The following is a 27,294-nucleotide window of genomic DNA, read 5'->3' on the forward strand; positions in this document are numbered from 1 at the left end:
TATGCCGAATGGACCCACTCAGATTGTTTTATATATTCTAAATATCTTATTACATTATTTGTATTGATGATTTTATGTAAGCAGGGTTTTAATTTTGTAAAGATATGGCTCATTTAAGTACTTAATATACTGTTATAAGATTTGATCAAATAAAAAAAGTCTAATCACCTTAAATTGATCATATGTTTTATGTTAAATCTCGACCTGAAAAGTAACTAAAGCTGTCAGCTAAATGTAGTGGAGTAAAAAGTACAATATTTGCCTCAAAATGTAGTGAAGTAGAAGTATACATTTAGAGAAAATAGAAACACTCAAGTAAAGTACAAGTACCTCAAAATTGTACTTAAGTACAGTACTTGAGTAAATGTACTTAGTTACTTTCCACCACTGGTTAAAGCAACAAAACAACTTGGCTATGTTTAATAAAAGATAATAGCTTTGGTCAAAATAAGTGGACTATATTTGTTAGGTAACTTAAGTTACATACGATAGACTACTCTCTTGTTTGTCCAGTAAGAAGTAAAGTACTGACCTTGAACCAGGAGGTGATTAGCCTATCTTAGCATAAAAACTGAAAGCAAGGGGAAACAGTTAGCATGTCACAGGTCAGCTCCATATCCTCCTGCTCATTCCTGCAGTTCTCACTCTCCCAGTAATTTTCCACTCTACCTGCCAGCCACATCTCGGACTGATTTCCTGTTGCCGACCCTGCCTGCCCCTAAACTACACATCTTGCCTGACTCCAGGTAAACTCACCAGCCTTCTGTCCCTGATTTTGACTTATTCATCCTGCAGAATCAGCTTTTCTGCCAGATGCTGGATTGAAAGACTTTCTTTCTTTTGTAGACATCACTGAATCTGGTCTGACTTGGACCTCAGTCCTGGTCCAGGCCTTGACATTAGGGCCCTGTAGTCACCTTCCATGCATGCAGTCCTACAGCAGCATTCACAGGGAACAACAAGAAGGCTGCATGCAAATTTGGATCATCTCTTTTTTTGTTTCATCATGGTGGATATGTTTCATCTCGAAATGTTACAGGCACTTCATCATCAGAGTATTATCACATCTGCAGCACAATCTGAGCGTCTGACATCTTTAATACAACCTGGGATCTCAAACTGAGCATGCAGATGTGTAAAAAGAAATCCTGGGAAATACTAATAAGAACATTAAACATTTACTATCTTAAAAAATATAGAATAGATTATAGATTCTGTACAACACCTCGACATGCATAAAATATATATCAGTCTGTGCAGTAAATATTGTTCATGTCACTATTTACGCTCACATTTATGAAGCCTGTAGAATAGGAGTGCTGATATCAAATCCTGTGACAGGTTGTATTAAATCATCTGCCAAACAAAAACTAAATAGTAGCATTTCAACCGCAGAATTTGAATGAATTACTGACAAAAATAACAATCAATAATAGAATACCGTTTAGTTTTTACTGTACTTTGAATAAACCTACACTATAAAATCCCAGCGTATCATAGTTTGTTGTGCAACAACAAGAAATTTCCTTTCTTTGTTATTGTTCTTGCCACTTACTTCCCAAACCTTTATATCATAATACAAACACAAAAAAATGCTTTTTGAGTTAATTTTGTACCTCATTAGGCTAGGTATGACAAGTTGCTGCTTGCTAGCTAAATGGGCTAACTGCCAGAATTGAATTACAATTAAAAATGTTTTTAAAAGCTTTAAAATTAATTAAAAAGTAATTTCAACATTGCACTTGGTATCCAAATATTTTTTCTCCTTTCTAAAAAAAAGAAAGTAATGAATTAGCGCAAGATGATAATGGTGGCAGGCTCAGTGACACAGTGGCAAGTTTCAGCATATCTTGATTTAACTATCTGTTTTTTGGGGTTTACAATGACAAGAAGTCCAAATTAGGGCTGTAAAAATCTACTGTTGGACCTGGTTCTTGATGCTACTAGTCTACATCAAAGTTTGGGCTAATGTTAGCAGCTAAGTTCTGCTCCTAAAGTGCTTTGGAGGAAGGATTTTCTCATGTAAAAGTTAAAAAATATTGTTTCAAATTTCAATAAAGGGTATTGTTTGTCTCTTTTTAATACCATTGCTAGGCTAGATATTACAGTTTGCTGGAAAGTAGCTAACTGCCACAATCAAATTATGAATAAAAAATGTCTGTTAGCTAAACCTCTTTAACAAACAGGGATTGTCTTAGTTTAGCACCCTATTTCAGGGAAGCTTTGGTAATTTCAACACTGCAATTTTTTCTCCTTTCTAAAAAATAAAGAGCAAAACTGTATTGACTCAGCACAACATGATAACATTAGCAGGCTAAGCTAACTAGCCTACTAACTACAGAAGTGACTCAGCGAGACTTTTCAGGCTAACTAGCTATGGCAAATTAGCCAACAATGCTAATTTATTTTTGTTAGCTTCAGCCTTTTAATCTTTTCATATCATTACATTCAGCTATATTATCATGTGTAGCAATAATTGGTAGGCTTCATTTTTTATTTCAGCTGGATACATAACTTTAAAATGTTAACCAAATATTTTTTTTCCAACCAATTTACAGAGCTAATTTACTACAATTATTAAAATAATTTCAGCTAGCAAAATGGACAATTACTGGATAAATATATAATTTTCATGTCTGGAAACAAGGCTTCTATTTTTCCAAAATTACTATTTACCACTACTAAAGTCATTCATTATGAATTTTGATTCGTATAACTGTCGTTATTATTTTAAATGTCATGCTAGGGTGTAAATTAAACAAAGTGGGCAGGGTAGAGCTAACAAAACAGAAGCTAATCGTAGCTTACTTCTGTTTTTTGACAGTGCCTATGTTGGTTAAACTAAAACCCCCGTTATTTTTGTCTTTGAAAATAAAATCAATCCAGCCAGTTGCAGCACTCCTATTCTTCACACGGTGCTTCATTTATACCTGAAGTAGTCGCCATCACATATCTGCAGTTAAAACACGAGACATACAGCATTTACAGCTTGTTTCCTGCATTTAACAGATAGAGAATGAGTCCATTAATTTGTGCCATTCAACATGTCATTCATATTTGAGTTAAAGACCTTGTTGTCAGTCTTCACCGCTGGAAACATCCCTGAATAAATTAATAAATCATCACGTTTTCACTGGAGCAAAAGAGAAGTGGTTGCGATGTGTTGGATCATTTGTTTACTTTATGGTTTGAAGTAAATGATGACGTTGGTGGGTTTGGTGGTAAAAACCAACAGTTTTGAATCATGTAGTTTTGTGTTTTATGAGGTTCAGGGTGTACTTAGCCAGTTAAACATTTGAATGAGACAATATAACAATAAAAGTGATTATATCTGTTGGTATAGACACCGAATTTATCCAGTAGGTTCTTGAAAAGTCTTCTTTTTTTTACGGAGAGATTGTCCAAACAAATATGTAAGTGCACCGAGGATGTTGTAATTAACCAAATTACAAACTTATGGTGTGTGGCCAATTTGTCCAAACTTACAGAACTTTATTTGTAAGATCTTTCTAAAGATACCAAATGTGTCCAGCTACATTTGGATAAAAGTGCGTGGAATTCTGCTCAAGTAAACTAGAAAGTTGATATTTTAGATTATTTTCTGCTTTAAGTCAATCTCTGACTCAATTCGTAATTGGTGTGATGATGATTTAGGTTATATTGGAGGTATATACCTCAAACTTGATAGTACATACATTATATTAGTTTAGAGCTCAAAAACACGCATCAGTTGACGGTGGAGTGACGCAATTTTCTTTTTTTATTCACTAAATATAATATTTCACTTGGTGTAGTACCATAAAGCTCCAATTATGGACAATATTCTCTATCTTTGTTTGGTTTAAAGATTATGCAAAATACCAGCACATTACTGTCTGGAAAAACAAGTTTATGCATTGGCATTTTCAATCATAACTTAATGTTTTGAGCAGCAAAACCAGAATTGTACTCATGACCATTGTGTTATGCAAGATATAAGTCTTTTTAAAAACATCATGGCACCAAAAACCCTCAAACTCTGGACTGTCTCAATACCTTTTAGGGATGTTTGGGTGAACTGAGCCTTTAATTCACATAAAGAATTTAAATATATAAGCATCAGTTCATTACTTATGCTTCATATTCCAAAATAAATAACAGACGGTCACCTCTTTAACTCATAAAACCAACCTGGTCTCACAGAAATCCGTGAAATAGCCACGGATTTCGCTTAACTCAAAATCCGTGGAATAGCCACGGAATCGCTCAAATTTCCGTGAAACTGACACGGATTTCGCTACAATGCAAGTTAATGACAGTCATATTTTTCTGGCGAGATCTTCACCACAAAGTGATTATGTACATTCACTGAGTGAATATTTAGAAAATAAAACACATATTTCTCGCTAGAAATGTGATCAAAATCCATTTTTTTGCAGAAACAAAGTCAAAATATTATTTTTTTCACTAAAAATTAGAGAACTGTCCGCCATGTTTTTTGTTCTGACTGCCGGGACCTTGAAAGTCACGTGACTTGGAACAAACCAATAGCCACGGGATATGACTGTCATTAACTTGCATTGTAGCGAAATCCGTGTCAGTTTCACGGAAATTTGAGCGATTCCGTGGCTATTCCACGGATTTTGAGTTAAGTGAAATCCGTGGCTATTTCATGGATTTCTGTGAGACCAGGTTGCATAAAACTGTATATTTTTGAGTCATTTTCTTGCAGTTTCCTCTGATTTTTCAAAAACAAGTTGCAGTTCATAATTTCTAAAGAGAGAGCTTCACCTACCAGCAAACAACAAATGCTCAAATAAACATCTCCTGCTCTCGGTGTGTAAACCATCCCAACCTCCCGAGGGGTTCGGAGCTACAGTATCTGTCTACACAAACAAATATAATCCCCCCCTCCGGGCTGAACTGCTGCCTTGTGACTCAATGATGCTCCGACTGGAAGAGGATGAGCATTAGCAGCAGCTTTACTGTCATCACACTGTACAGCTGTAACTACCAATTACCACAGAGCGAGTGTGTTGGGTAAAAAAAACACACACTTCCAGGGTAATTCACTGCATGTTATTAACAGCTGCAACGAGATATTTAAAGCCTCTTTTCAGCTCAGCGTTGATGGGTGTTGAAATGAGCTTTTGCCCTGTGAAGGAGATGGATCCAAGGCCAAATAACATCATTCAGTGTTGACGAGGGAAGAGACGCTCTCATCCCGACGGGGTTAAGAGTCTCCAGCTGCTGCTGCTTCCTTCCTGTAGTAGCACACGTGTCAGGAGAATATGAATGAGGGCTGAATATGAATGAGACGCCTTCCTCCTCCACTCCAATCACAAAACATCTTCTCTTCTACTCTCGTGTTTGTTTCTTTACTCAGTATTTTGCGGCCATGTGATCCTTTGGTGGAACAGTACTGAGGTTTCCATACAAACATGGTGCAAACTGTGATCAAATTCTTAGAAAAATGCCATAAGAAAATGCAAATTCATGCACATTTTAATCCACTAATGTTATGTAAGGAAGCCCATTTCCGCCATTGAGAACTTTCTCAAAATAGTGACTTAATTATCTTCAAATAATGATTTTGAGCTGCCCCACCACTTGAAGATAACTGGGCCGATTTTGGGTCCAGATTTGAGGCTGTTCAAAAAAAAAGGCTGTGGAAAATGTGTATAGGTGCAAATTGTGATCAAATTCTTAGACAAATGCCATAAGAAAATGCAAATTCATGCACATTTTAATCCACTAATGTTATGTAAGGAAGCCCATTTCCGCCATTGAGAACTTTCTCAAAATAGTGACTTAATTATCTTCAAATAATGATTTTGAACTGCCCCCACACTTGAAGATAACTGGGCCGATTTTGGGTCCAGATTTGAGGCTGTTCAGCACAGATTATCTGCCCGGGTTATTCTGTAGCTGGGTGGTTTAAAGACGTCATCTTAATGTTACCGACTCGGAGCCTCGCAAATTTTCAATCATAAAAGTTCAACTTTAAGACGATCAAGACTGACCTGGAGGTCGTCTGTCTGTTTTCTCCGTGTGGCTTTGTACTGGTGTATCGTTGTTTTCATTTTTTGTTGTTGTGGTTATCCTTTATATTATTCTTTGTATGTTATTTTTGTGTACATTGTCTATTTTGTAAATATGTTCCTGAGTCTTTGTTGTCTAGAATTGTGTTTTAGTGTTTTGTTTTCATATTGTGGCTCCTAATAAGTAATCCACTGTTCTTTTCTTTGTTTCTTCGTTAATAAAAATAATTAAAAAAAAAAAAAAAAAAAATCTACACGAAAAAATGTGCAGATTTATGAGATTTTAAGTGGTGAATCTGCGAGAAAAAAAAAAGTTTTTTTCCCCCACTTTTGTCTCGTAAATCGGCAACTTATTTCGAGCAGATTTGCCACTTTAAATCTCTTAAATCTGCACATTTTTTCTTGTAGATTTGGCACTTTAATCTAGTAAATTTGCAACTCCCAAAAAACAAAAAAACAAAAAAAAAGACTGACCTGGAGGTGTCATCATCATGTTAGCACTGTAGTGGTAGTTTGCAATATCCCTGTTTGAGACTAAAGGCCTTTACACACCGGACATGTGAAATGTGTTCAAATATTTTGTGCGTTAAAAACGTTTTTTTGGACTCACAGATTCTTAATGCAGCCGGTCACATCAGCCTGGAAAATTCGCAAGACAAATTTCTGGCTTTTTTAAAAAAAAATAAAGCTTAATTTTCCCAATTTTTTTGCATGGACACAATTACATCTGACCAATCATAGCGTTGCCTAGCGATGCGAATCAAACTTTACGGTAAAAGAGAAAAAAAATATGTGGAAAACAGAAATGGAAATATTTGGATATCATGTCGATCCATGACCAGTGCATTTCATTCAGGATGTAAATCAATAAATATGCAATTTTGAGTTGACGTGCTTGCTCTTGACTGCTTAAGCCAAACAATTATAAATAGTTAATTGGCAAATACAGCAAAATGGATGAGCAGGAGGAGGAAGAGGCAGAGACAGGAGAGGGTACATACAATGTAAGTGCAAATTCGCAACGCATTCGGTGTAAATATAGTTTACACTTTTGCAATTTTGTGTAGTTTTTTTCACATTGCTCTCAGTGTGTAAAGGCCTGAATAATTAGTGTTAAGAATCCCTTCAAACAAATCCAAAGTGAAAAAGAATGAATTTGAACTAATTCAACCTTTTTTCTGAACGCACCAATTTTTACAGTCTGATAAAACACATATTTCTGGCAAAAGAATGTCACGATTAGGTAACACTTTACAATAACCAACTAAATAATGTTTATAGATGGTTTGTAAACCAATTATTAACCATTTACAAAGTGCTTTACATATTTAATCGTTAAATGTTTTCAACCAATTTCTTAAAGGTATATGAATCATTTCAAAATCATTAACATACTTAATATGGAGTTAAAAATATTAAAATGGGTGCAACTAAAACTATTTATAAACAATTAATTATAATTTAATTGTTTGTAAATGGTAAAGTAACTATAAACTTACATTAATAGACATGTTTATAAATAAATATACATCTATTTGCCATTTATACATGATTAGGTTAGTTAAACATTAATAAATGATGTATTTACCATTCTAAATGGTCTATAAACAGTTTATAAATGATGATTAAACATTAATAAACTATCTGTTTACCGTTTATAAATGATGGTTATTGTAAAGTGTTACCCACGATTAATAAGACGATAGACATTTTTTTGCAGCCACATGGTTTGATCAGTTTGGACAATATTATTGTGATGTTTATCTGTGTGCATTTGACTGTGTTTTTCTCTTTTTGTGTTTGAAATCAGTGCAAAAAGTGCAATTAGCTGATGATTCCCAATGATGATCACGCAAGATTCTGTTTGCTCCAAAGTGGAAAATGTGTATAAATCCGTGAGTGTTTTGTAATGAATGACTTGTGCTGGATGAAAGAGATGGCTGATACATGTGAAAACTGGGAAAAGTTACATGTTCGTCTTGATTAATTACTTACTGGACTTATTGATTGCTTGATTATTACTGTTTGATTGTTTAGTTCCCAACATCATCACATGAAAACCTTGTCAGTGTGTTGTTGTTGTTGTTGTTGTTGTTGTGTCTAAAGAGGATGTGACAAATAATATTTTCTCTATATTACATACTCAGGACGATGCGTCTTCATGTTTCCTGTCTGCATTAGTTCATCTCGCTGTGCAGTTTTGCTTGCATCTCCACTCAGCCGGTAAAAGAACAGCAAGATTTAGTAAAAACACTCACACACACACGCACACACACATACACGCACACACATCTAATTTGTGTGTGCTTTCTAACACAGCATTTCACTAGAAAAACTAAACTGCAGCTCCCTCGTCTCACAGCTGAGCTGTTTTACAAAAAATAAAATAAAATATAAATGAAGGACAAATTCGCAGCTCCTCTCGGAGGCCGATGTTTCTTCTACAAAGAGTGAATTTCTGCATGAAACCTTCAAATTCAAAAAGCCTTTACATGCCAAAGAAATAGTTTAGTGGTCTTTCACTTGTCTCATAACCTTGCTGAAGGCTTTAATTTATTTCTTTTATTCATCTACAGAATTACTTTCAAACTTGTCGGCCTCCAAAAGCAGATGAATTTGTTCGTCATGTTGACACCAAATAACCAGCGAGGTTTGATTCTGATGTGGAGAGTGTGCTCTGAGAAAGCCAAGGCCTCGAATCCGTCGCCTCTGAAGCCACATGCATCATCCTGACCGCAGATCAAATCCTCCAACGTAAAGAATAAACTCTTTCCCTCTTTAAAGAAACAAAAAATCCTAAATCTTGGTGGCGTTACGCCTCCAGCAGGACGTGCCAGCGGCAGACCTGCTGTCCTCGACTCTCCTTCATGTCCTGCCAGTGGAGCTGCTCCTCCTCGCCGCTGCTGTTCTGGCCCAGGGCCACCCAGCCCACCATCTCTTTGCGCTTCATGCTGCGGCGGTTGTAGATGGAGACCAGCAGCGTGACGTCTGACAGCTGGAACAGCGCCACCTGGAAGACGAAGGTCTCCTTGTAGACGGGGTTGGGCTGGCCGCGGCGCACCGACGTCTTACAGCGAGAGATCTCCTGACCCACCGAGTTCAGAAGAGTCAGACGCCCGTAGGTGTCTGGACCACAGGGGAGGAGGAGAAAAAATGTTTTTCTGTCATGTTTGTGTTTCTGTTATATGCATTTTACAGCACTGCTGCTTCAGAATTTTATATAGCTGAATCTTAACTTCCACACACTCACCAAACTTAAGCCCATGAGGGTTTAGGGCTGTCCCACTGTCAAATCGCCAAGAAAATGATGGCTCTCTTGGGAAAATTTGAACCTGGTCTCACAGAAATCCGTGAAATAGCCACGGAATCGCTAAAATTTCCGTGAAACTGACACGGATTTCGCTACAATGCAAGTTAATGACAGTCATATCCCGTGGCTATTCCATGGATATTTGTTCCTATTGGTTTGTTCCAAGTCACGTGACTTTCAAGGTCCCGGGGGTCAGAACAAAAAACATGGCGGACAGTTCTCTCATTTTTAGTGAAAAAAATCAATATTTTGACTTTGTTTCTGCATAAAAATGGATTTTGATCACATTTCTAGCGAGAAATATATGTTTTATTTTCTAAATATTCACTCAGTGAATGTTCATAATCACTTTGTGGTGAAGATCTCGCCAGAAAAATATGACTGTCATTAACTTGTATTGTAGCGAAATCCGTGTCATTTTCACAGAAATTTGAGCGATTCCGTGGCTATTCCAAGGATTTTGAGTTAAGCGAAATCCGTGGCTATTTCACGGATTTCTGTGAGACCATGTTGGAAAATTTTTAAGCCTTTTATATGCACTTACTGTAAGTATGCATTTCTGCAGACTTTTGCTGACAAATTACTCATGAATTACTTATAAATCATTGATTGATTATTTGAGCCTGGAAGGCGTTCAAATCAAGGAACACCCCCTTAATTTGGCCGTAAGGAAGTAAAAAAGGTAAAATTCCCAAAACCACAACATAACTTGCAATATTTGGCACCTTGCCTACATTGTTTCATACTATAAAGTTTGGTGGCGGTAACAGGGACTTTGTGGTGCATTCAAGAGCATCTTGTAAATACAGGAGAATACATATTTGAAAGCAACATGGAAAACCTGATGGCCTTACTGCATTATAATTTTACATCATTGAATTGTCACCATCTGAATTTTGTGTTCTACTTTATATACACTACTGGTCAAAAGTTTTAGAACACACCAACTTTTCCAGAATGTAGTTGAAAATGATGCAGTTTAATGTCTCAGTGTACTCTGAAATTAATGCACATTTGCAACATTTAAAATTCTTTATTGAGCATGATAGTGTTTTGAAAATAAAAAAAATATTCAAAATCACATTTTAAGTTGAACTAAAGGACTAAAAAAAGACACAAAATGACCAAAAAAAGACACCAAAAGACACAAAATGACTTAAAAAAGACACAACATGACCAAAAAAGACACAAAATGACTTACAAAGACATGAAAAGAATTCAAAAATGGACAAAATAGCCCAAGACTCCATAGAGTTAAGTTGTTAACCCATTTCTTGTTCCCTGAAAAAGGCCTACTTGTATAATTCTGAAATGTACATTATTTTTCAGTTTTGGTTAAGCTTACCTTTTTTTATTTACCTCTGGCAGTTCACCACTTACCTTTGGACCCTTTCAAGCTGTTCATTGGACTTGAACTGCTTGAATTTCAATAAAAAATGGAAAAATTGGGGTGTTCTAAAACTTTTGACCGGTAGTATAAATAAAGACTTTACCACCAGAAACGGATGCAGATTGACATATAAAAATGCAGGCGCTGCTTGTTTTTCTCACTAATTATAAGGAGAGATTCCTCTTACTTTTGTTCAAAAGCAAATCCTCTATTGATTAACTCGCAAAAAATATATCAGTATTGGTTGTTATGAGTGTGTGCAGGTAGAGTGTTTGTGTGCTCATTGCTGACCTGGTGGTCTGTTGATGGCCAGGTTTCTGAAGTGGCTTCCCTTGATGAGTTCCACTGACATGCGTCCTGTAGTGGCATTGTAGGTGAGACCCACCAGCAGCTCGGGGACCCCGCCGTGGGTCAGAGACTGAGTGGACGAGGCGCTGTCGCTCTGAGACACAGCAGACAGGCTCAGCTGAGAGTCCACGCTCTGACAAACAGAGATAAACACAGTGAGCAGGGCTGAAGCTATTTAGCAAAAATAGGACTACGTTCACACGAGGACGGTCTGAACAGAAGACGCAAAAGTGGCGTCTCGTCTTCACTTTTTATTCCTCGTTTAGACGAGCGTTTTCAGGAGGAAATCTGCTGCATACGGTGACGCAAAAGTTTGTGAAATTAGATTGTACGCAGCCAGGCGGCATCACTTAAAGCCATAAGAGCATCTTTGGACATGCAGAAGTTTTCACGCCACACATTTTCATCAGCTACTCCTTCCACAAAGTTCTCCACCATCACTAGATCTCCCAGGTCTCGTTCACAGCCGTCTGGCTCCTCCCACCAATTGCTGCATCCAGAATGTGATGGAGGTAATTCCAGATCCTTCTCTGTTCACTAATACTATCTGTACATATCCTGGACATTTGGTGGAAAGACTCCTGTAAGTTTATTAGAGCTGCCAGAGCAGCTTGAAGGTCCCACCATGGAAATAATCCCACGTTTGTTTATTTCCTGTACTGGAGCATGTATGTGACGTAAACACATACGTGACGTGAGCAGATCAGATCAGAGTTTTGTGTCTTGTCAGTGTAGACGACACGCTACGGAGGAGAGGATTACACTTTTACACTTTGGAGGGTGGTTTCAGATTTTTGCGTCTTTAAGCCCCAAAAACGCCGTCACCGTCTAAACGAAAGGCACTTCTGATAAAATATTTTGTCGTTTTTACCCGCGAGCGTCCTCATGTGAACGGGGCCTAGGACTCTTAATTAAATGAATGCAAACAGCAAAAAAAGTGACCTTGAGGTTACTGCGAGGCTCCAGAACCAGCGTGGTCTCCATCGTCCCTCCGTCCGGGTCCAGCCCACCTAAACGCAGCACCTTCTCCCCCATCATCCGCTCGCGGGACATCCGAGAAGCTCCGAGCGCGTACAGCCTGAACCTGACGGCCGACATGTGCAGCTCCGACGACTCCAGGCGTGAGAAGCGGAACGTCTCGTTGAAATGCGGCAGCGAGCCTTTCTGCACGGACGTCTTGTGGCGCTGCTTCTTGGAGGGGAGCAGGACCATGTGCACCTGCCACGAGTCCATGCCGCTGCGGGCCTTGTCGGGGATGTCCCGGGCCGCGATCACGGAGACCAGCAGCTTCTCCGTGTCGGGGCGGTACTCCAGAGAGAGGACCAGGTCTCCGCATTTAGAGATGGGGACTCGAGGGGAAGAGGTGACCGGCTGAGAGGAGACCTCACCCAGGGGAGGCTGCTCCTGCTGAGAAACAAATCAAGTCATTTATTCAATTATTTGCACTTAATAAAGTCTTCAAAAAAAGTTCTTCCTGTGTTTAATCACAAAGCAAACAGCACAGAGTCTCTCATGAAAATTATCTCTTTAACTCTTTAGGTTTTTGTGCTGATCAAACAAATAAAATAACACTTTATTTGTGAGCTTTAGAGGTGCTGATAGGTACATTTTATACATTTGGAGGAACCTGGTCTCACAGGAATCTGTGAAATAGCCACGGATTCGCTTAACTCAAAATCCGTGAAATAGCCACGGAATCACTCAAATTTCCGTGAAACTGACACGGATTTCGCTACAATGCAAGTTAAAGACAGTCATATCCCGTGGCTATTCCATGGATATTTGTTCCTATTGGTTTGTTCCAAGTCACGTGACTTTCAAGGTCCCGGCGGTCAGAACAAAAAACATGGCGGACAGTTCTCTCATTTTTAGTGAAAAAAATCAATATTTTGACTTCGTTTCTGCATAAAAATGGATTTTGATCACATTTCTAGCGAGAAATATATGTTTTATTTTCTAAATATTCACTCAGTGAATGTACATAATCACTTTGTATGTTGGAATAGTGTCAGTTTCACGGAAATTTGAGTGATTCCGTGGCTATTTCACGGATTCCTGTGAGACCAGGTTGATTTGGAGATGCTTGTTTCCCCCCCATTTCCAGTCTTAATGCTAAGCTAAGCTAACCATCTGCTGGTACTCTTCTTCTATGGAAGGTAAATCTTATTTCTAACGACGTCTGAACTGATGATCTCTCAGTCTGTGGCTTCGCTGTGGAGTCTTTTTATAACTCGACACACAGTCAGCTGAGATATAAATAGAAAGGCAGCAGAAGAAGGAAAAGGGCAAACAAAGAATCGTTTGGACATTGATTCTTTCCAGCCTCCCTGATTCCTGGAGTGTGACGATAATCTTACCAGCTGAATGAACAGACCCGCTGTCTTTTTCAGGCTTCAGTAAATAACTGAAAATGAACCCAAATAAATGAATATTGTGCAGTGTAGCAGAGTTGTGAATTACAGGCAATTAAACTAGAAGTTTAACTACATTTTACTGAAACTACAAACAATTCTGGGTCATAAGGATTTTTATTTTATTTTTTTAAACTTTGCTTCTCTACTATAATAAACCCCCTTTAACCAGAATTAGTTACACATTTTTGATTACTGCTTTTTATTAAGAAATGTTCAGAGAAGTTTATGCATGCTATTTTCAAAGTTATATGGCTAACTGAGTGATCCTCAAAGGATTTTTTTAAGAAACATGTGTACACACATATTTTGAATATACTATGTAACTGTATATTAATTATTCAATTTTTTTAAATAATTTGATTTGCACGGCTTGCACTATGTCCACATCACATATAAACATATATATATGTAGTTATAATATATGTTTATTGTTTTATTTTGTTTTATTTTATTGTTTATTGTTTATAAGTATTTTATTCAGTTATTATTTGAAAAGCCTAGTACAGATTTTTGCTTATTGTTTGCTTATACATATGCTTATACTAAGTTTTTTTTGTGCTAATTATATAGTAAGTATTGTTAGATTTTTGATATTTGATATTTTGCTGATTTCATAAGAATTTATATATATATATATATATATATATATATATATATATATACATACATATACAATTACATATATTTTCATTATTTAATAAAAAAAATTCGCTCGTGATTTAATAGGTTTTGTATATTATTTTACCCATTATGTACTGAAAATACATTTTTTCATTATATATTTAAAATTGTATTATATTTTATAATATTACATTATATATTGCTCATTATTTTATTATTATTATTATTATTTGCTATTATTTAAGTATTGTGTAGTTCTTGGTCTTTAGATATTTAGCTCTAAACTGCTGTAACAGTGAAATATCTGTCTAGGATTAATAAAGAATTCTATCTATTAACTCATATTTAGACACAACATATCAATAAATTATTAATGTGCTTGGAAAGTGGGGAAATTACTGTATTTAGTGATACATGTTTCGATGTGTTTAAAATAAATTAATTTGTTGGGGACATAAAAAAATATGGTAACACTTTACAATAACCATCATTTATAAATGGATAACAGATAGTTTATTAATGTTTAATCATCATTTATAAACCGTTTATAGGCCATTTAGAATGGTAAATAGATCATTTATTAATGTTTAACTAACTAAATAATTTATAAATGGCAAATAGATGGTATATTAATGTAAGTTTATAGTTACTTTACCATTAAGAAACAATTAAATTATAATTATTAGTTTATTAATAGTTTAATTTGCACCCATTATAACATCTTAACACCATATTAAGTATGTTAATGATTTAGAAAAGATTCATATACATTTAAGAAATTGGTTGAAAACATTTAAAGATTAAATATGTAGTATATTGTAATTGGTTTATAAACCATCTATAAACATAACTTAGTTGGTTATTGTAAAGTGTTACCAAATATTTTGTCAATTATTGACAAAAAATATATAGCTAACAATTCTCAAAAGAGACACACAAACTGGGCAGAAATCCTGTCATAAAGGAGAAATAAACCTCCACCCCCACCATTGTGCCGAGTGTTGACAGAGCGGCGCTGACATGGCAACCACAAAGCCGCTGCTCCGCTCTAATGAACATGCAGGTCAGGAGGTCGACACATGAAGAAGAAAACACACCTGATAATCGTTTACTACTGCTTCTTCTTCTGCAGGCAGCAGAAGAAAATACTACATACATTTTCTACACATCACTGCGTAGTAAGCAGTGGTAGAAGAAGTAGATTTTAGGTTATAAAACAAAACAACATACTCATTTTTGGCCTGTCAAATTTCCACAATGCATCTTTTTGAGTGATGCGATACTTTAAAAAAGAGGGAAGAGTCTAGGGAACCAATAGCAATTGACAAATTGCTTTAATTTGTCACATGATCTCCAGGCGGCCATATTGAAACCCTATTTTGCGGACTTTTCCAAAGGAAACAGCTTTGCCATTTTGCGCCACAAAAAAATCACTCAAAACGTAATTTCCTGGCCCTTTTCCATCTGGAAAAAATATATTCCTACTGATAGGTGAGTAAACCTTCATTTTTGATGGTTTCATACACTTAGACTGTTCAAGACATTAATTTTAATTGTTGTTCAATGGTAGGCCTACAATGTTGCCTAAAGGCAACATTCAGACAAGAAATTGCTTTAAAAAAGTTCCTTTTAAAATGTTTTTTTTATTTAAAATGTTATGTTATTGTACCCTGTTGAAGCTACTGAATCTTTTTCACATGTTTATTAAATAAATTATGTTATTACCGTTATGGTTCAATGTTGCCTACGGGCAACAAACCCCAAAAACTCCCCCCCCAAAAAAAACAATTCTAAAATTTCTTCAGATTAGGTTTATTTAGTCTATTTTAAGACAAAAGAACATTCCAAACATTTTTTTCCTACCTGGCATCATAATGCGTACCATAGAGGGTTAAGTTACAGTTGATTTGTTTAGGAGACTCTGAAGACTGGCTTGCTGGATTTATCATGAGATCAACTGTTCTTGTTTATAGTCGTCCATACGTCCAGGTATGGCCCCCCCACCCTAGAGGTGTGAAGCAGCAGAGGTCTCACGATACGATTTTATCCCAATACTGAGTCATGATACGATATTATTGCGATTTTAAGCATTTTGTGATATGGTGAGTATTGCAATACAATATATTGTGATTTAACTGTTTCGCTGCATTTTGTGTCCACAAAATTAAATTTGATCGAGAATTGTTTTGTCCAATAAGAGAAAATTCTCAATCTATTCATCTCACTTCAGTCTTTTTATTTCTCCACAATGCGAGTCAAACCCACAGACTGACCAACAAAGTATTCAGTCAAACTGAACTGAACTGATATCAAACATGTATGGACGAAAACAAACTTTCAGACTTTCAGCTTCCCTGTTCTTATTTTTTTTAATGAAATATAAAAAAAGCCGAACTTTGCTTTATTTCAACCACTTCCCGACACGATATCCTGATATCCTGATATCCTGATATCCTGGTGCCTATAGATTCCTTACATCTTCTAGTTTCATATCATACCAGTATCTCCAATATATTCCTAAAAGTAAGCTACGGCATCCGAAACCAACCCCAAAAAAACGGCGAATATTATCAGGTTTCTGTATATATTCTCAGGTTTTCATATATATATTCTCAGGCTTCTATATATTCTCAGGTTTCTATATATTCTGAGGTTTCTATATATTCTCAGGTTTCTATATATTCTCAGGTTTCTATATATTCTGAGGTTTCTATATATTCTCAGGTTTCTGTATATATTCTCAGGTTTCTATATATTCTCAGGCTTCTATATATTCTCAGGTTTCTATATATTCTCAGATTTCTGTATATTCTCAGGTCTCTGTATATATTCTCAGGTTTCTATATATTTTCAGGTTTCTATATATTCTCATATTTCTATATCTTCTCAGGTTTCTATATATTCTTAAATTTCTATATATATTCTCTGGTTTGGTTATTCTCAGGTAGCGCCAGAGCACTAAATATGTATACTTTGCGGCCATGAATCAATATAATATTGCCATGCAAAATACACGACTCAATGCTGTAACGATTTTTCCCCCACCCCCACACCAACACACCTCCTAAGCCCTCCAAAAACAAAGGGAAGACCCTGCATAGTCAGTGTATTTCCTACAGTTTAGAGAAGCAGACAGGAGAACTGACACTAAACACTAAAGCTCAACAGCTCAATGTATTCTAGCCAGGTAAAAAAAAATGTTATCAGTAATAATTACGTTTATTTTTAATATTTTCGCCACTTTACCTTGCTGTCAGACAGTCCTGTTTAAATTTATGTGAAGGGAACTGAAGCTTTTATCTATGCGCTCTTCAAAAAAAGGTTTACCTGTTACACTGATTATCAGCCAAGACTTTGATCCATAAAAACATTAAAAAACAAATAAAACAAAACAAGATTTTGTCTAATCACCAGAGACATTTCTCATCCTTTTATGCTGAATATTTGTTCACTCAGAAATCCTCTTCTGATTGAGATACAGTCATAGAAAAAATAATTAGACCACCCTTGTTTTCTTCAAATATAATAATAACAACAAATAGCTCATAAGAGTTTTCCATGGTTTTCTTGATAATGATGTTGGTTATTATCAAGAAAACCATGAAAAATGTCTAGATATCAGCTCTTAAATTAAACTCTTATGAGCTAAATTTGTTATCATAATATTTGTCCAAACAAATGTACCTTTAGTTGTACCAGGCATTAAAATGAACAGGAAATTGAAGAAAACTAGGGTGGTCTAATTATTTTTTCCATGAACGTATGCTCTCTTCACAAAAAAAATCCCAGAGAGGTTGACCTGTTACACTGTTTAATAGCCAAAACTTTGATCCTTTGAAAATATATTTTACCAGCACAATTAAAGATTAAAAAATAAATGAAAACAAAATAAGATTTTGCCTAATCAACAAAGACATTTCTCATCCTTTTGTGCAAAATATTTGGTCACTCAGAAATTCTTCTGAATGAGATATTAGTAATGATATTATGTGGCCCCCACCTTGATATGAAAGTTTGATGTGAATTTTATAGGTATGGTACTTTACCGTGTTGTGTGGGGAAGGTCCCTTTAACTACTTTTTTGGTAATTTTGTGTCTTTTTTTGTGGTAATTTTGTCTCTTTTTAAAAAAATTATTGTGTGTTTTTTAAATAATTTTGTGTCTTTTTTTGTAATATTTTGTATAGGCCTATATATATATATTGTAATTCTGTGTTTTTTTGGTCATTTTGTGTCTTCTTTAAGTAATTTAGTCTTTTTTGGTCATTTTGTGTCTTTTTTTTGGGTCATTTTGTGTCTTTTTAAAATGATTTTGTGTCTTTTTTGGTAATTCTGTGTATTTTTTTGGTCATTTTGTGTCTTTTTAAAGTCATTTAGTGTTTTTTCTGTCATTTTGTGTCTTTTTTTGGTTATTTGGATACTGCCTCCAGCGGCCCCCAGGTAATTTGAGTTTGAGACCCCTGGTTTACAGTAACAGTACTTATAATTACAGTATAACGACTCCTCATGGCAGTACTTGTTGAGGTGGATGTAGTATAATTAGCAGCAGCAGCAGTAGTAGCAGAGTTAGCTTCAGCATTGGGGCTGTTACATAACTGTATAAATAAACTGCTACAACACGGCTCGCCCCGCTTTTCTGTCGCTGCACTGATCCATAACTAATTTGTTATTTATCACCCTATGTGTGTGTATGTGTGTGTGTGTGTGTGTGTGTGTGTGTGTAGGAGGTGTTTACTGCACAGATTGCTCCCAATTTCAAAGTGTGATTCGGTGACTGAGAGGTTGTTAGATTTTACATTCCCACTCTCCTACATGAACAAACACACACAGGAATACATGTTAAGTAGATGTGTGCACGATATTAAGCATACTCTATTTACCACACACACACACACACACACACACACATAGTTGATTATTATTCATGAGCTTCTGTTTGTTAGCCAACGTGGCGTGGAGAGCAAAGGAAATATCAACTATTTATACGAAACCTCGAGGCCCCTCTGAGCCGTGTTTAGTTTGTTTCTTCCAAACCGAACCTGAGAGGATAACATTGCAGAATGATAATCCTCTCAGAGCTGAACCATGATGATGATGATACCTCTGCCAAGCATGATGGGTAACAGCAGGGCGGCGGTCAGCTCACTGACCCCGTTAAGTAATCCCCCGCCGAGTTATTTATTTATTGGGGTTTTGGTGATTATTGTGAGCTGAGAAAGTGAAATGGTAAAGTCTTTAAGTTAAGTCTCAGTCTGGGTAAATTTACGCACTTATAGAACAAAAATAGTAATAAAATAACTGAAAAGTGTCTTAGTGGTTATAGAAGTGGTTATAGAAATCAATATAACCGCAGTGCTTTTATTTTGAAAAAAAAATAGCAAACATTAGCATTAGCACTAGAGCTAACAAGCACTTTTACTATAGTTAAGACAACAAATATAGCCACTAATATGTATGACAGAATAAAATAAACTCTAACAAACATTGTGTCCTGTCAGCCACTATAGAAGCCTTTTTGATGCTTTATATCAACTTTATATGAATTACGACGCACTCGTTATTATTTACCGTTCGTTTTTTCATTTAACCGTTCTACCGGTTATTTCCTGTCACTACCTTTCAAAATGAAAGCACCTGTTTCACACTCGACGGCACCTTTTCAAAAATAAAAGCATCACAACATTGTTAAACACCTTGAAAATGTACAAACATGAAAAAACAAGCTATATAATACAAAAACATAAATATGAACCTTGCTAAAGATCATTTACAGTTGTCTTTAAAATAAATGGAATAGTGATATAGTGATTGGAGTATTTACTATTTTTTACTGCTATATTTGATTTACTCCACATTAACAGTCTCATCATAACATGTGTTCCTATCAGTAGCAGCTCAAAACCAGATAATTTACTATATTTTATAAAGCGATTACATTAATATTGAGCAGAATTTAGTTCTGAGTTTTGGTCCGGCCCCTGCAACCTTCGTGGTATTGGTCATGTGGCCCCTTGGGAAAATTAATTGCCCACCCCTGATATAAGGGATGGTGTCCAACATTAACGTACTATTTCCTGGAAAAATCTGGTTATTTTTTTAAGGTTTCTGTATTTGAGTTTCCATCAACTGGTTTAGAGCAAATAACCAAAGCTGCATTAATGTACTTTGGTCAGCAGGTGGCAGTATAAGGTGTTGCAGTACCTCGGGGCTCCAGGTGGAGGAGCTGTCCGTGGCATCGTTCTTGTCGTAATCCGCAGCCTTCTCCATGTCCTCGCTGCCGTCTGCAGCCTGCCGGTTCATGCTCGGGGTGGAGTTGTCTCTGGCTCTCGATACTTCCAGCTCGGTAGGTTTGTCCGGAGAGACGGACGACGCTCTCTCGCTCTCTTCTACCGCCGCGGAGAGTGGATCCTGGAAACGCTGCGGCTGGCTCTGAGACTCCATCTCTGCAGAATGAAGGCAACAGGAGAGGAAAGTCATAATTAGCTTCCTCTGCTGGTCGATATAAAGTCTGGTTTAGGGCAAAATGTGACACTTAGTAAAAGATTTTTGAGCAGGTAAAAAAAGGTAAATTTATATTATATTTATAGAAACCTGAGAATATATAGAAACCTGAGAACATATACAGAAACCTGAGAATATATACAAAGAAACCTGAGAAAATATAGAAACCTGAGAGTATATCGAAGCCTGAGAATATATATAAAAACCTGAGAATATATACAGAAACCTGAGAATATATACAAACCCAAGAATATATACAGAAATATGAGAATATATAGAAACCTGAGAATATATACAGAAACCTAAGAATATATATCAAAACCTGAGAGTATATAGAAACCTGAGAATGTTAATAGAAAACTGAGAGTATATAGAAACCTGAGAACATATACAGAAACCTGAGAATATATAGAAACCTGAGACGATATACAGAAACCTGAGAATATATACAGAAACCTGAGAATATATAGAAACTTGAAAATGTAAATAGAAACCCAAGAGTATATAAAAACCTGAGAATATATACAGAAACCTGAGAATATATACAGAAACCTGAGAATATATAGAAACCTGAGAATATATACAGAAACCTGAGAATATATAGAAACCTGAGAATATAGAAACCTGAGAATATATTGAAACCCGAGAATATATACAGAAACCTGAAAATATATAATTTTTAGAGGACTTATATACATTAAAACAAAAAATAATTTGACATTTATTGGTCGGTTTTTATTTTATCAATTCATAACATAAATTTGTAACTTGAAACAATTAAGAAATGCTTTAAATTAAATGTTAAATGTGTGAAAAGTATAGTAACAATACCTACTGATAAAATATTATTCACAGCTGAAAAAAAAAATATTTAAGAGAAAGAAAAATGGTTCTGTAACTGTCTAAATGCAGCTGTTGAGATTCAAATCTGAGTCCATGACTAAACCATTTCGATCTTGTTCAGACTGACTTTTCATCTCCAAGAAAAATGTTAAGAGAAAAAATTCAACTCCAGATGCACTAAATCTTAATCTCATCCAGCCAAATCTGCTCGTACCCAGGAATCCCACTTTCTTGCAACTGTTTATTAGCAGAGGTAATTTAAACACAATACAGGAGAAGATTAGTGTGTTGGTGAGGTATGTTTAGTCGAAAACTTGCATTGTCACAAAGTGGGCTCTCTCCTGTAACCCCACAATTAATCATTACACAAATTGTGTTTCATTAAACCTGTGAAGAAAAATACAAAGAAAGAAGATCTGAGCAGTTTGCACATGACTGTCTCCTCTGGTACACCGTGTAATTACGTCTACGAGGGTTTTAAAACAAGCTGTATGAACCTTGTTTGTGAGTGTTGTGTGTTAACAGCGGTGATATTGTGTAATCCGTCAAACTTTGGCCTTTCCCAGAGACAAAAGCACTTGGAGAACAGGCCGTACCTCAGACCAATCAATAGCAGTTATCTCCAATTCAGCATCATTAAGGTCGGCCTGACTGTTATATCAATGGCTGCACGGAGCGCCGACCATGGCAACAGGCTGAGGTGAGTCATCCGCCCCTGTCTGTGTGTGTGTGTGTGTGTGTGTGTGTGTGTGTGTGTGGTGCTTCATTCATTTTGACAGAAAATAAATACCAGTTGAGACAAAGTGACCCCCAACTGAACGAGGTCCCCTCCCACCAACAGCGAGCCAGCTGCTCGTGTGAAAGGAGGCGATTTAAGTTTGTTTTCGCTCGGTGAGATAATGATTAATGTGATGCAATTTGGTGAGCAGGTGAGCCGTGGAGCAACTACACTGCAAAAAAAAAAGAAAAGTTGGGTGAACTCAAAATTTCAAGGCAACAAACTTCGATAAAATTTTAAGTTGGACAATTAAACTAAATATTTTAAGTTTTTTTGTCAACTCAACTGTAAGTTGTACTAACTTATAATTTTACATTGTAATAACTTTTAATCCTTACTTCTGCTAACTTCTGCAATGTGCTGAATTGGCATGATTGTAACGCCGCTATGAAATGTCAGCTAATGTTGCGACCACAATTTTGAGTTAGCATTGATTCGCTGATGGCTACTCTTGTAGCTGTAACAAGCAGCGCCACTAGCATCAGTTAGCTGCTAGCATCAGTTAGGCGCTAGCACCAGTTAGCTGCTAACTTTCACTAATGAATTTCACCGGTTTCCCGCATTTCCCAACAAAGAAATAAGAGTTATCAGAACTATTGTCCCTTGTTGTGAACCCCAACTTAAAGATATAAGTAACAACAACTCACCAACTTGTTTTTGAGCAGACAACTTGCTTCCTTTGTTGTGCTAACTTACATTATTGCCCTAAATATCAATAATTTATATTTCCAAGTTTTACCAACTTAAATCACTGTTTTAGGCCAAAAAATACAAGTTGGTTTTTTTGCAGTGTAGCTCCGAGGTGAAGCTCTCTGCAACTCTTCTTCAATGAAAGTAGCTCACAGAGTTGCTCCAAAACTCCAAAACTCCAAAAACTCTTCCTCCCCACTGCAGTATTAGTGGATTTCACAAAGCTTCACTTTGGTGAAAACACATTTCAAGTCCTGCAGCTCTATGGAATCAGCACAATCATGGCTAGAAGTGGGAACAACTCAAACGTGTCTATGTGCAGAATAACACGGTTAGAATGACAGAAATAAAATAAAAAAGTTTTTAAAATTGGAATAAAATGTAATTTATAAATTAACATTTTTCCAAGTGCCCACCAAGTGTCATGAGAAAAAAACAAAATGACAAATAAGACACAAAATGGCATAAAAAATACATAAAATGACGAAGAAAAATGAACAAAAAAAAGGAATTAAATTGGACACAATTTAAATTACATGTAGAATGAAGTGATTTTTACTTTTTCTAACAAAAAAACAATCGTAATCTATGATCGGTTTAAGGACAAATTGAACAATCGTACTGCAAAAGTCCTGCTCCCTTTATGTACTGTTGCAGCAAGCAACATTTAGAGGGACTCAAGTCTTGTAATTTGTCCTGTGTGGCTTTAAATCAGAACTTCCAGTGCAGGTTTGTGCTGTTATGTCTTTTTTTTCTTTACTCACCTTTACAAATTTCAGCGTGTGAAGCAGGAAAGAAATGATCATCATCACACAGTGGCGGTGCTGCAGGATTCAGGCTCAGATGATAATCCAGATTATGTTTTGCTTGATGTTGTGATTATCATTAATCACAATTTTTAGGAAGGACGTTTTAGGAACCACATGACTTAAATCTTTGGCAGGCTACGTTTAATACGGAAATTCTGAAAATTACATGACATGCATCCTGTGTTTCTTTTGTAAAAACAATCAAGCACGACCTTCAAAAAACTACATAAACAGCTTTTCTTTTTGGTGTTCCCAGTTCCTCATAATTTTCTTCCTTCTTTAATTAGTAAACAAACCAACAATCAAACAACAAACAAATTCAACAGTAAAAGAGGGATAAAAAAAGCCAATTTTTTTGTTTGTTGCCTTCCAGGTTAAACACCAGAAACCAACCGACTACAAACAAGTGTCCTAATTAATGCTGTCCGTCCGCACACTCACATGCAGCCGCAGCGCTCCAATCACTCTGAGCTTCTCTGAGCTCTTTACAGCCTCTAATCTGCAGTAAAAACGTTATTTGTGGCCTTTTTTGGCTCATTGGCGCTGGGAGGGATTAGTGGTGGATCTCGCTGGTTTTCTGCTTTTAGAAGTTTCAGGTCTCTCGCTTTACATCTGCTCTCCCTGACCCTCCACTGAAATAAGAAACAGGATGAGGTGCTCATGTATTACTTTTTCGTGAGTTGTTCCCAAACTTTTTTTTTTCAGCGTCCTCCAGTCTGTTTAAAAAAAACCCACCCTCCTGCTGGCTTTTTTTTTGCCAGAAATGTAGAAAGAAACTGTTTGTACAGTTTGAACTCTCCGACAGTCCTTGAATGTATCATAGGTTACGAATGTTTCTGTTATAAAAAGTGACCAAAACTAAAATAAAGTGTTTGCACTAACCAGATCCTGTTAAAAACATTAAATTCTGCTCCTCAGAGACACTGTGAAGACATGATTGATTCTGCTGAGACCAACGATATTCACTGAAAATCTGTTTACACAGAGCTGAGAGGAGAGGACAGATGAGGCTGGTAACAAGACAATACTTCAATATGTACAAAATGTGGAGTTAACTGCATCTTTTTTTGGTAATTTTGTGTCTTTTTTGGTATTTTTATGTCTTTTTAAGTCCTTTTTTGGTAATGTTTTGTCTTTATTTAATCTATTTATGTCTTTTATGGTTATTTTTTTGTCTTTTTTTATAATTTTTGACACTTGTGGGCACTTGGAAAAGTGATTAAACTTGTGCTTTTTCTTTTTTTTCTGATTTCTGTCATGCACACAGACATGTTTGAGTTGTTCCCCCTTGTAGCCATGATTGTGTTGCTTCCATAGAGCTGCAGGACTTATAGATTGATAGAGATTTTATATATTTCAGTGAAACACAAGGACACAGGAGAGTTAAATGTAAAAAGAGCAAACAATGCCCTGAAACAGCTTGTTGGGGTTCAGAGGGTTAAATGATTATGACATTTATTGCTGTTAATTCTGGGAGAATATATAGTTCAACAAAAAGGAGCAATTGGAGATATTGGAGACAAATTCCAAATTTCAACCCTAGAGAATATTGGAGGATATTACATACAGCCAGAATGTGTAAAAAAAACATACGAAAATAATATTTTGAGAAAAAAGTCTACGAGATCAAAGTGGCAAATCTACAAGAAAAAAATTAGTCAATTTATGAGATTTAAAGTGGTGAATCTGGGAGAAAAAAGTTGCTTTTTCCCACTTTTTTCTCGTAAATCTGCGACTTTTTTCACACAGATTTGCCACTTTAAATCTCTTAAATCTGCAACTTTTTTTCTTGTAGATTTGCCACTTTAATCTAGGAAATTTGCAACATTTTTCTCGAAATATTACCTGAAGTTACCAAATATAGTTCTTTGCCTGATAAAGGTTTAATAAGAAAATAAACTGTACATCAAAGTATCAAAAGTAAACAGTAATAGCAACTAGAAAATTTCCTCTGGGGAAATTCTGAAAGGGCCACGGGGGCTACTGCCGGTGTGTGTACACTATGATGAGACTCTTCAGAGATTTCAAACTATGCCCTTTAACCTCAAAATGTGTGTGTGTGCAATTGGAGATATTTCTGCACCTTCACAGTCTGACGGCTCGGTGCTGCCCTCCTCCTGGTCCGACAGTCGGGAGAATTTGTGGCGCCGGCCCAATGACAGTTGCGTCTTCTGTGGCTGCTGCTCGCCGCCGCTGTGTGTCGCTGCTGCCGCCGCCGCGGAGGTACGGAAACTCTGAGAACGCGACACCGAGATCTCGAACTGCTTCAGGACTTCGTCTTCGCTGTCAGAGGAGCTGCTGCCGTCATCAACATCGTCATCGTCACCGTAGCTGCTCACTGGAGGGAGATAAACACAGGGAGACACAGGGGCTGATGAGGAGGAGGAGCTGGGAGAGGAAGAGGAGGAGGAAGAGGAAGAGGAAGAGGAGAGGAGAGGAGAGGAGAGGAGACAAAGGACAGGTGGGAACAAGGAGATGAAGATAGGAGAGTAAAGAATAAGGAGGAAACAAAGATTAGAAGAAACAATGAGAAGTAAATGAGAAGAGGAGTTGAGAGGCAATGAGGAAAGAAAAAAAGTAAATAAGGAGGCCTCAGAGGGAAGGATAAAAGGAGAGGAGGAGGAGATGAGAGAGAAGTGAGAGAAAAAGAGGAGAAAGGATAAAACAAAAAGAATAGAGAAACAGGAGAGGGGTTGAAATTGAAGGAGGAAACAAGGAAAGGAAGAAAGATAATCTCAAAGGAGAAAAACAAATGAGGAGGTGGAGAGGAGAGAGAGGACACAAGGAAAGAGGAGATAAAAATGGAGGAAAAAAAGGGCAGAAAGAGTGGAAACAAAGGGACAAGAGAGGATGAAAATGGAGGATAAAAGAGGGAAGCAGAAGGAGAAAAGGAGTTGAAGAGAAAAGAAGAGATCAAGGAAAGGAAAGGAGGACACCAGAGAAGAAGTAGAAAATGAGAAAAACAGGAGAGGAGTTCAAAGGCAAGTGGAAACAAGGAAAGGAAATAAGAAAACGAGAGGAGGACATGAAAGGATAAAAGAGAAAAGCATAAAGAGGAAAAGAAGAAGAGAGGCATGGAGGAAACAAGGAAAGGAAAGGAAAGGAGGAAACCAGAGCAGGAGGAAGTAGAAAATGTGAGGAGGAAGAGAGAGGAGATCCAGTTTCAAAGAAAGCATAAAAACACTTTTGGCCTGTTATAATAAATAAATTAATAGTTATTTTACTAAATGAACATCATGTTGTATTGAAGAAGACTTGAAACTAGCGATTCAAACCATAAACCCATTATGTGAATGTTTAATGACGTCAGAAATCAACTGAAAAGTAGGCTAATTTTCTTTTATTCAATCTGACTTCTTTCTGCAGCTGTTTTGAGAAAAAAGTTTACGAGATTAAAGTGGCAAATCTACAAGAAAAAAATGCGTCGATTTATGAGATTTAAAGTGGTGAATCTGGGAGAAAAAAGTTGCTTTTTCCCACTTTTTTCTCGTAAATCTGCGACTTTTTTCACACAGATTTGCCACTTTAATCTAGTAAATTTGCAACATTTTTCTCGAAATATTACCTGAAG

General features: G+C 36.4%; 1 protein-coding gene across 3 annotated transcripts in view; it reads right to left on the minus strand.

The window, feature by feature from the left end:
- Nucleotides 1-7,745: 7,745 nt before the first annotated feature.
- Nucleotides 7,746-27,294, minus strand: part of syt16 (synaptotagmin XVI) — a 60,376-nt gene continuing 40,827 nt past the window's right edge. For 2 of the 3 annotated variants that reach the window (XM_059353778.1, XM_059353779.1), the window contains exons 3-7: nt 25,807-26,061; nt 20,304-20,545; nt 12,011-12,475; nt 11,012-11,201; nt 7,746-9,146 (exon numbers count right to left, since the gene is read on the minus strand). In XM_059353778.1, the coding sequence (XP_059209761.1) occupies nt 8,833-9,146; nt 11,012-11,201; nt 12,011-12,475; nt 20,304-20,545; nt 25,807-26,061 (1,466 nt within the window). In that variant the 3' untranslated portion in view covers nt 7,746-8,832. Of the gene's footprint in view, nt 9,147-11,011; nt 11,202-12,010; nt 12,476-20,303; nt 20,546-25,806; nt 26,112-27,294 lie in introns of all 3 variants that reach the window. The other variant, XM_059353777.1, reaches the window with a different exon arrangement.

Source organism: Centropristis striata, chromosome 16 (genome assembly GCF_030273125.1).
Source record: "Centropristis striata isolate RG_2023a ecotype Rhode Island chromosome 16, C.striata_1.0, whole genome shotgun sequence".
In the NCBI taxonomy this organism is placed as follows: domain Eukaryota; kingdom Metazoa; phylum Chordata; class Actinopteri; order Perciformes; family Serranidae; genus Centropristis; species Centropristis striata.